We start from the raw sequence: 14,701 nt of genomic DNA, 5'->3' as shown, positions 1-14,701 counted from the left end.
CAAGTGCCCTATCCACTGTGCTATCACTCTGGCCTTGTATTATTATTCTTTTTTCTTTTTTTTTCTTTTTGGGTCACACCTGGTGATGCACAGAGGTTACTCCTGGCTCTGCACTCAGGAATTACTTCTGGCGGTGCTCGGGGGACCGTATGGGATACTGGGAATTGAACCTAGGTTAGCCGCGTGCAAGGCAGATGCCCTACCCGCTGTGCTATCACTCCAGCCCCTAATTATTATTTTTTTTAATGAAGCAAAATGGTTTTTTAGGAAATAGAGGGAGGGAGAGAGAGAGAGAGAGACAGAGAGACAGAGACAGAGACAGAGAGAGACAGAGACAGAGAGACAGAGACAGAGAGAGACAGAGAAAAAAAGAATAACATATTCAGGATAGACTATGAGAGAGAGAGAGAGTAAGGATACTGGCTTTATTATTATTATTGTTTTTTTTTTTAAATAAAGTTCAGTGTTTTCCCACTGCTTTTGAGGACAGTTTTAATAGGTTAGATAAAGAGTTGCAGACACACAATTGTCACTTATCTGGCAAGACTAAATACATTTAGGGGAAGGAGAGATAGTACAGTGGGTAGAGCGCTTGCTTTGCCCTAAGCCGGCCTGGGCTGGATCCCTGGTACCCCTATGTGGTCCCCTGGGCACCACCAGGAGTAAACCCCTGAGCAGGGCCAGTTGTGTCCCCAAGACAAAAACAAACAAACGAAAAAATAAAAATAATAAAAAAGATTACAAACAAACGAAATAAAAAAATATTACAAACAAACGAAAAATAAAAATAATAAAAAAATAATAAAAAAGATGCAAACAGACCTGGCTTTGCTTTCCCTTTCTGGGGTGGCCAGTCGGTCTCTATTGACGCTCCCCCTTCCACCCTCCAGATCCGAGCCCGCCTCCCAATCTGTTCTTCAGAGCACGTCCAGCTGCCATGGCCCCTTGGCCGGCCCCCTTGGGCTGGTCTTCCTCTGAGCTCGGACTCTCCATGAGGGGGTAGCCGAGGGCAGTGGTTGGACTGTCCCTGGGCCCTGCCTGACCCCCTGCCTGGACCCCAGCAGCCTCCCCTGCATCCTCGAGGTGCTGCCTTTTTATTTTCAGACCTGGCGCCCCAGTGGGCTGCGGGCCCCTGGGTTGAGAGACCTGGTCAGCGGGCGGCCCACCACAGCTGCTTCCACGGGGGGTGGGGGTGGGGGACCCAGGCAGCTTCCTGGGGGTTCAGCCTTTATGGGGTCAGACCCAGTGGCTGGACTCAGCCTCACACCCACTGCTCCCCACCTAGTTGCAACCTTCCCTGACTCCTTTCCTTCCTTCTCTGCACTGCCCCACGCGTGGGTCTGTTGAGAATCTCTGTTCCGGTTTCACGACTCCCTGCTTCACCCTTTTAGGGGGCTTCCGGGGTCCTGAGAGTGAAGACCAGCCTCCTTAGCGTGGTCTCTAGGACTTGGTCGGCGCCTCAGCCCCGCCACCTAATTAACTGGTATCTCACGTGGCCCTTTTTTGGCAGGTGAGTCCGCATAGCTGCTGTGCACGGCTCTCGTCCCCCGAGAGCTTCTCTCGTATCCGTGGTGTGGCCAACGTACACTGATTAGTGTTGCCACCTGGCTCGTTCCTATCTCTGTCCCCCGCCCCTCCCCCCCCCCGCCCCTTGCAGGCCCCAAATAGGCCTTCAGGTCCCGTGGTTTTCCAGTGCCCATGTTGGAGCCAGGGTGGAGACAGAGGGATGGTTCCAGTTGTAGCGGGAAGAAACCCTCGGGGCAGGAGTCAGGTTGGTCATTAGAACCGGGACCACCCCCCCACCCCCCTCACTGACCCAGGCTGGCGGTCTAGTTTTCAGGCCCATCTGCGACAACACAGTGGTTGGGGCTTGCAATGTCAGGGTCATCTGGGGATCTGACTCGGGGCGTGGAGTACACAGCGTGTATTCTCATCCCTGGACTATCTCTCTGCCTTCAACCCCCACCACCCCCACCTCCATGCCTGAGTTTTGTCAGTTGTCCTACTATCTCCAAAGAGGGTATCAGCAAGTCAGAACAACAAGCACATGTAGCTAAGTCTCTTCAGCATTCAGTATTGTTATTATTGTTATTATTAGGATTTTTTTTTTGGGTGATGGTCAGAGGTTACTCCTGGCTCTGCATTCAGAAATTGCTCCTGGTGGTGCTCTGGGGACCTCATGGGGTGCCTGGGATTGAGCCTGGGGCCCGCTGTGTGCAAGGCAAGTGCCCTACCCACTGTACGATCACTCTGGCCATGTATTATTATTACTAGTACACCTCACTCTGGGAGACTCAGGGCCGAAGTCTCGTCCCTGCTTCAAGGACAGGAGGTTCCAGAACTTAAGGCAGGCGGTAATTTCAAGGACGCATTTGTTGTAGAGGAGGCCGATTCCATCCAGATTCCCATCCGCTTGAAGGGGTTCAGGGAGTGACCGCATGAACTGAGGGAGAGTGAGGAAACGAAGGTCTTCCCAACAGACACTGCAGCCGGATGCAAACTTTTGAGCTCATCTCATAGTCCCTCACAAATAGCGGTGGCTAAGTTACCTGTCCGAATCAAAAAGGTTGAGTATCACCTGCTACTTTAGGTCAGTTCTTGGCAAGCTGTTGTAAGGAGGTAAGGAATGTTGGAAAAAACCATTGGAGATGCCCCCAAGTGCTCACCTGGGTGGCTGACTTTTCTTTATTTACGTGCAGTAGTGGGGACCTTTTGCCTAGCTCCTTCCTCGATGCCCAACACAAAATGGACCTCTTTGGAAATGCTCAGCCCTGTGACAGGGCTGTCTGGCCCTAGTGACCGATGGTAAATGCTGGGATTGTAGGTGGCTGTGCCCTACCCAATGCTGGCTGTGTGAAGACAGTTTCTGCAAATCTTCAGAAGGGCCAAGCAGGACCTGGGTTCTGAGGGTGGGGGAGGTCTGTGACTGGGCCCTGAGTTCTGGAGCCCCAAATCTCTAGAATCCCCCAAAACTCCTTCCTTCCATGCATCAAAGGAGCAAAAGATTTTCTGTGGAGATGGTGCGGCATTTGAAGAAGGAGGGAAGGCTTCCACATTTTATTTTTCTTTTTCCCCCCAAGCAAAATATGGTGTGAAAATATTTTCAGGCATTTCTATCAGCAATTATAAGAAAATATTTTGAAAGCCCTCGGGTATCCAGGCAGCGCTGATAAAGCATTAGCATAAGCTCCACGGATGAGGGGCTTTGGTTGGCTGCCAGAAACACTTAAGGAAAAACAGACGCGATTCTTTCAAGTACATGTCTCAGCTTCCCCCGGGTGTGTCTGAGCCAAGGGGTGGCAGGAACCTGCCTCCCACCCCGGGGCAGGGGAGGGCCTCGTGGGGGAGGGAGGGTGGTCCTCCCTCCCCCTCGTGGAGGACCCTGCCGAAGAGAGAGCCTTTCTCCTGTGTCTCCCGGTGACACCCTCGCCGCTTCTTTTCCAGGAGAGTAACCCTGAGCAGGGTCTGAGCGGGAAGAGCCGCAGTACTGGGGAGCAGCCCTCGCAGCTCGGCTTGGCCACCAGGTACCGTGTGTGCGTCATCTGAGTGAGTGTCTGTGGCCGCCCAGGGCCGTGGCTCGGGGATGGGATCCCCACCCCTGCACAGTGCAGGCCTTGGACCCCTGGCAGGGGGTTGGGGGTGGGGAAGGGGACCCACGGGTCTCATTCTGCTCCATCTGTGATGTGGTCTTGGAGCTGTACCCGTTCACCCAGTTGCGGTGGTGACTCCTCCGTGGCCGGAAGTGCCACGTGAACCTTCAGGCTTCCATGCTGGTGATGGAGCCGGAGTGTGTGTCTCAGGGAGAGGCCCAGGACAGCCCCGGCAGCTGGCAGCCACAGTGGCTAGGCTGTCTGGAGCAGTGATGACTACATGTACTGCTCACAGTGTCTCACCCATCGGTAGTGGGTGTGTGCGGTGGGGGACCCCAGGCTTGGTGTGTGCTGGGTTCTGTCATGCTTGTGTGCTCCTACCCCAGGACATTTGCACAAGGATGTTCTTGGTAATTACTATCATCGTAGCCAGGATAATTAATAACGATAATAATGATAGGTAGCATTAGTGTTCCTGCCATTAGTGAAATATTCATGGTCTTCGTGTCTATTCGCCTCACTGAACAGTCAACAGTGACCGGGTTAGAACTTTGCCTTGTGAAGGAATTGGCCTTTCTCTGGAGTTTTGAGGACTGGCCAGTACTTCAGTCAGTGCTTTTCCTGGTGAAGCATGCACATTATTTTGGCGTAAAAGACACCAGATTTGATATTACCGTACGTGTTTGTAGTGCCTGGCTCCGGGTTGGCCTGTGTGATGTGTGTGTGTGTGTGTGGGGGGGGGTGGGGGGGGGGTTGTTGCAGGCTTCTGTGCTGTGAGGCAGTGCCCTCTAATTTGATTGCCACTGTTGCCCTTTGACACAGAATGAGGCGCGGAATGTATTAAGGCGGCACCTTTCACACGGTGTTTCCCGCTCCCAGGGGCATTTATTTCTTAGAAGGCAGAAGGCGCTAACACATTCACTGTTAATCACAGTTGCATCCGGGAGTGGGGGGAAGGGGGCAGACCAGCACGACATGAGCTCCCAGCCGGCCTTTCTACAGTGAAATGCATCGCTGAGTGTGTTCCTCAGGCCTGTGAGATTTTCCCCGGTATAACATGACTCCATCCGTGAGGCCCCTGGGCTCTTGGCTGTGGCCTATGTCTTAAACTATTTTGTTTCTAGAGTCCTGGGCCGACAGAGCAATGCTTGTCAAGGGCAGGTGGGTGAATGGATTTCTTTTTTTTTTTTTTTCCCGCTTTTTGGGTCACACCCGGCAATGCACAGGGGTTACTCCTGGCTCTGCACTCAGGAGTTACTCCTGGCGGTGCTCAGCGGGGATCATATGGGATGCTGGGAATCGAACCTGGGTCAGCCGCATGCAAGGCAAAAGCCCTACCCACTGTGCCACGACCGGATTTCTTGATGGCCTCTGTGGGGAGGAGCGTGAGGGTGGGCGCATGTTCCTTTGAGGATAACACTAGGAAATCTGAATGTCTCGGCCAGCTCCGGGCCGGGATGGCATCGGAGGGACTCGGTTTCTGCCTCTCCTTGGCGCCGTCATGACATTGCTTTGTCTCCCCCCGCCCCCTCGACCCCACCAAGCTGCGTGCGAGGGCCTGGGTGAACGGTCTGTGGTTCCTCTGCGTTTGACACCAGCGGCCTCTGCTCACTCGGGGGCCCTGGCCTTGGCACCAGGTTCCTCTGCACGCCTTCCCCACCTGCAGTTCCAGGCTTGCCTTGGGGTGCTCTTGGAAGGAAGAGGCCGGTAGGCCTGACTGTCACCACACAGGAATCTGCTGGTGATGGTAAGGAGAGAAGAGGTGACTGGACAGAGGCCCACGGAGTCCTAGTAGCGCCTCGTGAGATGCCTCAAGGAATAGGTGTGAGGACTGGTTGAGGGGGAGGGGTTGGTAGCGGCTGAACTGGGGATAGGAGCAGAGGTGCAGCCCATCTGCCCTCATCTGTTGTCCTGCCCTCCTGGAATTCTTTTTTCTTTTTTCCCCCAAATTTTTTGTTAGTGAATCACCATGAGGTATAGTTACAAGCTTACAATCTTTGGTGCTTGCATTTCAGTCATACAGTGATTGAGTACCCATCCCAGTGTCCATTTCCCACCACCAATGGTCCCAGCATCCCTTCCACCACTCCCACCCTGTTGCCTCCACCCTACCCAGCTTCTGTGGCAGGGCATTCTCTCTCTCTCTCTCTCTCTCTTTCTCTCTCTCTCTCTCTGTCTCTGGGTGTTGTGGTTTGCAATAGAGGTATTGAGTTTCCATCATGTTTGGTCTATAGTCTACTTTCAGTTCCTCCTAGCACCCTTTACTTGCTTTACTTGGTGGTCCCTTCTCTCTCTGAGCTGCCTTTTCCCCCAGCATGTGAGGCCAGCTTCTAAGCTGTGGAGTGATTCTTCTGGTACTTATTTCTTCTACTATTCTTGGATGTTAGTCTCTCATACTGTTACTTTATATTCCACAAATGAGTGCAATTTTTCTATGTCTGTCTCTCTCTTTTTGACTCATTTCCTCTAACATGATACTCTCCATGTTGATCCACCTATATGAAAATTTCATGACTTCATCTTTTCTAATAGCTGCATAGTATTCCATTGTGGAGATGTACCAAAGTTTCTTTAACTAGTCATCTGTTCTTGGGCACTCGGGTTTTTTCCAGATTCTGGCTATTGTAAAGAGTGCTGCAGTAAACATACAGGTGCAGATGTCATTTCGACTATACTCTTTTGCCTCTCCAGGATATATTCCCAGAAGTAGTATTGCTGGGTCAAATGGGAGCTCAATTTCTAATTTTTTGAGAAGCGTCCAATCTGTTTTCCAAAAGGGCTAAACCAGTCGGCATTCCCACCAGCAGTGAAGGAGAGTTCCTTCCTCCTGGAATTCTTTCTGAGAAACCCACTGCGATGTGAGAGCGGATACTCTGTGTGACCTTGGAAGGAAGGTCACTTGCCACCGTGTCTCTCGTGAGAAGACGCATGTGTGCGGGAATATCTTGTTCAATCCGCCCTTGCTGCAGCTCCTTTCAGGAGGATGGGTCAGCCCCAAGCTGATGCCCGGGCCCATGGTCGGCAGTGTCAGTACGGCAGCAGTTGGTGGACGGTTCCAGGGCACCCTGAGCCCATAGTGGCTGGACAAGTCCCAGATGTCTCAGGTGACTGGACACCACCCGCTGCCAGTGCTGTCAAGGCTGGCATGGGTACAGAACTGGACAGAGTCACCTCGTGGAAAACTTCAGGGGTTTGTGGAGGGCCCCTAGCATACAGGTGCTCTTGTGTCCCTGCAAATGTTCTTCTGCTGTCCAGTAAGTGGGACCACTGGGACGGCCTGGGTAGCAGTTCTCGCCTTCTGGGATGCAGCGCACACGTGTGCAGGGCGGACCAGAACCGTTCCAGACTTCCTGACTCTGATGCAGTCCGACATGTGCTAGGAAAGCCCTCTCCTCATCCTCCTGAGCAGCCGAGGCCCAGCCTTTACGTTAGTCATGCTCCCTTGCCTCCTTATTTGACCCAGAGTGGGAGAAAAAAGAAAAAAAACAACCCGCAAGCATGGACCCTGGTGAAAAGGAAATGAGATGCTGAAAACTTATTAATGAAGTGAGATTGTGAAAATGATTTGAAAATCTCTCTCTCTCTCTTTGGAGAAATGCAAATCTTTCCGTCTTTGCTGGCGTCTTAGAGTGTGGGTCTCCTAATTAGAGTCACACCGTTGCCTGAAGAAGAAAAAAAGGTGTTGGAGTGCTTGCCTAATTGCCACACTTGATTGACAGGCCGGTCTCTGCCGTCGTGTAATTGAGCAAACAGCTTGTCACCACACAAATCATTCAAGCCCCATTTGAAAAGTGTACACTGTGACTGGCGCTGACTTCCGTGTTGTTCGCAGCTATGCGGCTCGGCGCAGACTTTCAAATGAGACCAGCCTCCTGGTTCGCGTCCCTCTTGCAGATGCCGGGAAGTGAGCAGCGTTAATGGGCAGTTGGAAGCCTGGGGTGGGGCGAAGGGGTAAACCCCCTCCCAGGGACCGTGGGCTGGTTCTGAGCTGGAACTTCTAGCCTTGGGCTCTGCAGAAACTCCCGTTTCTGTGTTTAGCTTTCTGGTCTCCCTCAGACACGCAATACTGCCCAGATAATGCCTAAGTCTGCGTGGACGTACAGTAGCAGACGGGGGCTGGAGAGGGTCCAAACCTGCCTGCAGGAGGCCAAGTTGGATCGCTGACACTATATGTGACCCCCCCACCTCCGCCTCTTTCCCAGCACCACTAGAAAGAGCCCCTGGGAGCAGCAAGCCGGAAGTAGCCTCTGAGCAATCCCCTGAACCAAAAACCAAATTGAAAAAAAGTAAAACAAAATAAAACACAAACAAAAACAAACCCCCCAAAACAACAATGCAGCAGCAGATGGAAAGGGCTGCCCCGCCTGACCTCCGCATCCAGCCCGTGGAGGCATAGATCAGTCTGATGTCACTCAGAGCTCCCGTTTGCGTTTGGATCTCATTTCATTCCACAGTGTCTGGCTAGGTCGGAAAACTTCTGGGGTTTGTGGAGGGCCCCTGGCCTCGTCGCCTGCGTTCTCATCCAGAGGACAGCCAGGCTGGAAAGGCTCCAGGCCTCGACTGGCTGGTGTGACAAGCCAGCACCGTTCTGTTGGCTCTGCCGGGCACACACCCGGATGGAAGCTCCTTGCTTCCCCTGGTGCCAGGGGTCAGCCCCCGGCTTCATATCAGCAAGGCTTGCGCCTCCTGTCTGAACCAGGCCCAGGCGCCGGAGGGCACTTTAGCTGGAGCATGGCCTTCTGCAGAGGAGCGACTGGGGCCGTGAGAGGAATTCTGGAGCTCACAGGTGTTCTGGACTCCTGGCTCCCACTGGGTTTTTTCCACCCATTGTCCCATCCCTTGTCCCATCATAGCTTCACATGCCGCGGCAGGGAGAGGGGTGATGTGGTGATGCAGTCTCTTCATCTGCGGTTTTATTTATTGCAAATTTTATGCATTTAATTTTCATAAAGTAGTTCATAATAGTTCATTACAGATAATATTCAAACACCCACCCAACCAGCAAGCATCTTCCGACCACAGTAGGAGGAAGTGTGTGAAGGTTGTTGATTTCATTCTGGGGCCCTTTAAGCCTGTACATAAGAGAATACAAGCAACTATGTTAAAACCAGACACATGTGTGCTATTTTCGGCACATCAGTGGGCTAGACTATAAGAGGTCCTGTGGCCGCGTATGTGGCTGCGTGCTCCAGGAAAAACTGTTGGTCTTCCGGGAGCTTTGTTTTAGAGTCTCTGTATCTTGGCCATTGATGAGATTACATGGTGCCGGGGGGGGTGGGGGCAGTTTGTGGGTGTGACTGCCAAGCTACTGGAAAACTGGGGAGCTGGGGGGAGGAGGCCCAGTCCCGATCTGAGCAGGCTTGGAGATCTCAGTCACGGGTCCCGCATACCTGGGTTCCTCTGCCGGTTCCTTCATGCGTGAGGCTCATCTGAACATGTGGAGCTTGAGCGTGGCTGTGGCTGGGTTCTGGAGATTTTCGGCCACCGGGGTTCTGCTTGGGGTGGGGAGGGAAACTCAACCGGCTCCCCTCTGAGGGGGCCCTGGTGAAGACAGCCTGGTGCAGGGGCAGGAGATTCTGTCCATCTGTAGTTTTAATATAAAGTGATATTTAACGAAGTAATAGGTCTAAACTCAACTTTCTGCTGGGTTCAAACCTGGATTTCTCCAGGTCTGTCTGTTGTGCCATCTCCCCCTAGAATGGGCACACCCTATCCCCCGCTGCCCAGGGCAGGTGATCATGGCATGGGGGCGGGGGGGGGGGGCAGATTTTAATTGAGGAAAACAACAAACTAGTGATAATGCTTTATGTGATTTAGAGAAAGCAAACCGGTTTCCACCCCCACCTTGCAGCTCCCCAGCCAAAGAAAAAGTCTGGGCGAGATTGGGCCATTGGCCTTTAGAGCCGGTGCAGCCCTTGCTCTTGCACCAGCTTGCTTCGGGGTGCTGGGGGCGTATTGGGGTGTCTTTCCTGACTTCACTGAGAGGGTCTGGAGAGTCCTAATTGTTTGGCATTGTGCTTCTGAAGGGGCCTATACACTCAGTTAGGACGGAGGGGCCGTGGGCTCTTATTCTTGGCCTTCGGCCTCTAAGGGGATGAGGAGAGCATCTCGGTCAAGGACGGGGTTTGACCCTGCTCGCCAGGATGGAGGCAACTCTTGGCGTAAGGCGGAGGGAGTCTGGCTCTGGGCGCACGGGCAAGTGAATGAGGACAGGCAGCCCCGGATGAATAATGCAGCAGCCGCGTGAATGGGAGTTCAGTGAGTTCATTGACAGATGTAACGGATATGGTGCAGGACCACCCGAGAGGCAGCGCTCAGGGGAGACCCCATCGACTACATCATTGATTCGGGGCTAATGCATTTTTAATGGCTGCCCAGATGCATTTCCTAATTGGCGATTACATCACCGTGTGTTCCAGAATCAAGCATGAATCATCCTCCAGTGATGAAGAGCACGCAGCTGCCAAGCCACCCAGCGCCGGCCACCTCCCCCTCGTGTCCAATGTCGGCTACAAAAAGACCCTCCGGCTCACTTCAGAGCAGCTGGTGAGTTTCTTCCCTTGTTGTGTCGTGGGCACGGGCTCTCCGAGGCTGCCCAGGTGTCCCTGCTGGTCTCTGAAGTCCCCTTTGTACTTCCTGGTACCTTTCCTATTCCAGGAGTCCCTGTGGCTACTTCCCGGCCTTCCCCTCTGTCCCCTGTGTGCATACCCACCTGGGGTTGAACTTCACTTCCTGTTTGTCACCTGGAAGCAACTCTGGTCCCCTCAAGTGCTGGGGAGGCAGCCTGTTGGGGAGCTAATTCATCCCGATGGCCCCAAAATCTTTTTTTATTTTATTTTATTTATTTTTTATTAGTGAAACTCCATGTGGTACAGTTATTGACCTTACAAATTTTTGTGCTTGGGTTTCAGTTATACAATGATTGAGTACCCATCCCTCCACTGGTGCCCATTCCCCACCTCCAATGCTCCCAACATCCCTCCTACCCCTCCCACCCCCCAATCCCACCCCACCCCTGTGGCAGGGCATTCCCTTTTGTTTTCTCTCTTCTTTTGGGTGCTGTGGTTTGCAAATGAGGCATTGAGTGCCTACATTTTTTTTTTAATTATTTTATTGAGTCACCGTGAGGTACAGTTACAAAGCTTTCATGTTTGAGATTCAGCCATACAGTGATTGAAAACTCATCCTTCACCAGTGCACATTTTCCACCACCAATGTCTCCAGTATCCCCCACCCCCCCCAATCCCAGTCCTCACCCTGCCTCTATAGCAGACAGTTTTTCCCCAATACTCTCTACTTTTGGGCATTATGTTTTTCCCGAATTTTCCCACCACCATTCAAACCTGCCTGCCAGGAGCAGACGCTAGATCACTTATTATCCATTGCTCATTTTGAATATCATAAGAGTTTGCATTGCTGCTTTGTGGCCGTGCACTTCTGGGATCCTAGGTTGTAGACGGTTGGGTTCCAGAGACATCTCTGTAAGGCTCTAATCTATTTTGGGACTCAGTTGGGAGTCTCTGGATCAGAGCTATTGTGCACCAAGATGGTGCCCGGCAGAAGCTTGTGGGCATGACAGCCAGCTAGGCCACAGAACAGGCGGAGAACTGGGGAGGGACGCCCTGGGGCCTCTGCTGCCATGCAGCCTGGAGATTCAGTCCTGGTACCCGCATACCTGGGGCCTTACTTGTGGAAGCTCTTGGACGCCGAAATTCCATCTCGAGTAGGTGGGGAGCCAGCACCTGTTCCATCTGGGGTGCTCCGGCGAAATTAGCTTGGTATGAGGCCCAGAGGGATCTCTGGTGCTGTGGTGCCGTCTGGGTGGGACTGGTTGTTGCGTCTCTGGATCAGGGCTTTTGGCCCCAAATCTTGCAGAGTATGAGAGATGTTGGTTGACTCAGATGTCTCTCCTGAGTGGGGGGGGGGGGAGGGGGGCAGGGGACAGGGGCAACCACGCCCCAAGCCCTTGTGATCAACCAGGTTGGTGTTTTGCCTTTTGTTTTTGATGCCTGGGGCTGTGGCGACTCCGTCTGGGTTTCTTCCTGCAGAGCCCGCAACTCCAGCCTCTCTCTTTGGGCCTGGAGGACCAACCTGGATCAGGCCCTTTCACTCTGAATCCTCGCTGTTAGCAGACTGTGATCAAAGCTGCTCTTTGGTTTTTGTCTTGTACCAAGTGGGTACCAGACTTCGCTGTGCTTGGCTTTTATTTAGTTAGTTAGTTTTTGGGCCACACTTGGCGATGCCCAGGGGTTCCTCCCGGCTCTGCACTCACGAATTACTTCTGATGGTGCTTGCGGGACCATTTGGGGCACGGGATTGAATCCGGGTTGGCCCCATGCAGGGCAAATGCCTTCCCTGCTGTCCTCTCACTTGGGCCCAGCTGTGCTCTGGCCTTTGATGGGAAAGGTAACAGAGGGCTGCAGTTACCTGTTTTAGTCCAGGAGCTGCAAAGTGTCTCGGAACACAGAGCTACACAGAAGGGAGAGGGGGACCCCAAGTCAGGCAGCCTCTAGGCCTGCATTGGAGAGTCCTGACTGAGAGATTAAAGTCTACCAAAAACAAATTTGGCTCTCTGCGTGTTTTTGCATTTGGGGGCATCAAAACGTGTGCCTCGATGGGGTCTGCCATGTGTCCGAGAACTGACCTCTCACCCACCCCTGTTTGGGGGGACTCTGCTCCCTTGGACATCAGTCAGACCCCCTGGTATGTCCCTTCATCTCTGGTCGTGCATCAGTGACATGTCCTGTTTTGGAGCTGTGATTTCTTAGAACCGAGCCCATAACCGGTTTTTGGTTTTGATTTTTGATTTGGGGGCCACTCTTGGCTGTGCACTCAGGGATCACGCTTGGTGGGGCGTTAGGGGGATCATGTGGGGTGCCGGGGCCCTAACCCAAGTTGCCCATGTGCAAGGCCAGTGCCCTACCCCACTGTACCCTCCCTCTGACCTGCTAATAAATGTTTGAGCCATGTTTGAGCCCCGGCTAATAAGTGCCTCCAGAAAGAGCAAGGCAAGCCTACCCCTGACGAGTGAGTGCCCTGCAAAGTCTGCTGAGCTGCCTTCCAGGGAGGTGGGGGAGGGTCTGTGGGGGGTGAGGTTCCCCATCCGTAGGAAGAACCCCTCTCCACTAGAGCAAACACCTGGTACTGGAGCTAGGGCCACAGATGGTATTGGAAAAAAAAAAATCTGGTGAAATACCACAATCTCCACAGTTTCCTTTAAGGAAACTTTTTTGTAGCATTTTCAGAGGTTTTTCATAACAAACAGTATAAAATATATTATTTCAGTTTTGCTTTGAGGCAGGGGTTGGGATTTGGGATGGAAACATCTGAAATATGGTGGTGGGAAGGGGTAATGTTGGTGGGATTGGTGTCTGAATATTACATGTCATCAAATATTGTGAACTACTTTGTGAAATAAATTAAAAAAAAAAGAGGTACAATCATCCAGACACAAAGTAAACATGCCTAAGAAATATCATGTACCACCTTCATGTACCACCTGGCACTATAATCACTGCGATACGAAAAATTTGTAATTTTCTAAAAAAAAAGTGATGTGTTTTTTGATAATCATTGTACAACGTATATAAATTTGTATACATGAATCTAAAATAACGTATGACTTATACTTCAGCGGGAAAGAAAAGAACCATTACCAAGGGTTTTCAAAGGTAGTGTGGTTAATATGAATAATTAAATAACTGCATACTTAGGCCACTTTTCCCCTCAACAGTCAAAAATCAAATCAAACAAATGAAAGTCTTTGATTTAAAAAAAATATCTAGGGGACTGGAGAGAGAGCACAGTGGGTTTGCCTTGCACGCGGCCGACCTGGGTTCGATTCCCAGCATCCCATATGGTCCCCTGAGCACCGCCAAGAGTAATTCCTGAGTGCAGAGCCAGGTGTAACCCCTGTGCATCACCAGGTGTGACCCAAAAGGAAAAAAAAATCTACCAAGTGAAGTACAAAAACATACCAAAAAAAATACCCTCATCCATGGGGCTGGAGATATAGTACAGCAGGTCAAGTGCTTACCTTGAACACAGCTGATCCCACTTCAATCCCTGGCACCCAGGTGGTCTCCTCAGCACCCCCAAGGGAGTGATCCCTGAGCACAGAGCCAGGAGTAAGCCTTGAGCTCTGTCAGGTGTGACTCAACATTCTGTTTCCTTGACCCCACTTCTCCCCACCAAAAAAAAAAAAAATCCTCATTTACCCCACCAGGGACTAGCACAGCTGTTCCTCCCCCTGGGCAGCCACACGTGTTGTGTTTTCCAGAAAAGCTTGAAGCTGAAGAACGGCCCGAACTCTGTGATCTTCAGCGTCACCACGCAGTACCAGGGCACATGTCGCTGTGAGGGCACCATCTACCTGTGGAACTGGGATGATAAAGTTGTCATCTCAGACATCGATGGCACCATCACCAGGTAGGCCTGCCCCATAGCCCCACGCGGACCCTTGGCCCACTCCTCAGGCCTGTTGTGCTTGGGGGAGAGGGGTCTTTGCCCCCACGATGAGGCCTTGGTGCTGTTTTTCCATTGGGGTGTCACTCTCCCGGGGTACTGCCTGTCCTTGGGGATGACACCTCCTTTCTGCAGAACTTTCTTTTAGCAAGGAAAGGCTTTGGTAGGTGTCCTCTGGCTCGTTAACATATTCCTCCTGGGGCATTTTTCTCGATTTTATTCTTACTATCTAGAAAGTAGATTAAGGGTCTTGTTTGCATTTATTTTTTGGGGGTGGCATTGATGGTGCCATGAATTGCGGAGAATGGTGTTTCTTTCTCTCTAGACTTTCCACATCCCTCCCTGTCTTTTTTCAGATCAGATACTCTTGGCCACATTTTGCCCACCCTCGGGAAGGATTGGACCCACCAGGGCATTGCCAAGCTGTACCATAAAGTAAGCCAGTAAGTACAGGGGGCCTGGGTGTGGCATTGGGGCCCCAGCTGACAGCTTCAGACACTGCTTCTGGGGTGTGAACTGGATTTGCTAAGGGTGGGGGGTGCCCCATGGCCACCATTGTAGGGGGGGCATGCGGGAATCCTTAGTGCAGAGTGAATCGTCCCAACTCTTTTCTTTTTTCTTTTTGGGTCACAGTAGGTCATACCAGG

General features: G+C 52.0%; 1 protein-coding gene across 3 annotated transcripts in view; it reads left to right on the top strand.

Moving 5' to 3' along the window:
* The window catches only part of LPIN1 (lipin 1), a 159,157-nt gene that overhangs the window by 126,672 nt on the left and 17,784 nt on the right, over positions 1–14,701 (top strand). For all 3 annotated transcript variants that reach the window (XM_056128498.1, XM_056128506.1, XM_056128489.1), the window contains 4 exons: positions 3,445–3,524; positions 10,010–10,136; positions 13,870–14,018; positions 14,411–14,497. In XM_056128498.1, coding sequence (XP_055984473.1) covers positions 3,445–3,524; positions 10,010–10,136; positions 13,870–14,018; positions 14,411–14,497 — 443 coding nt within the window. The remainder of the gene's footprint in view (positions 1–3,444; positions 3,525–10,009; positions 10,137–13,869; positions 14,019–14,410; positions 14,498–14,701) is intronic.

The sequence above is a fragment of the Sorex fumeus genome, unplaced genomic scaffold (genome assembly GCF_029834395.1).
Source record: "Sorex fumeus unplaced genomic scaffold, SorFum_2.1 ptg000006l, whole genome shotgun sequence".
Lineage (NCBI taxonomy): Eukaryota > Metazoa > Chordata > Mammalia > Eulipotyphla > Soricidae > Sorex > Sorex fumeus.
The sequence above is the reverse complement of the archived record's forward strand: the minus strand, read 5'-3'. Positions and strand labels throughout refer to the sequence as shown.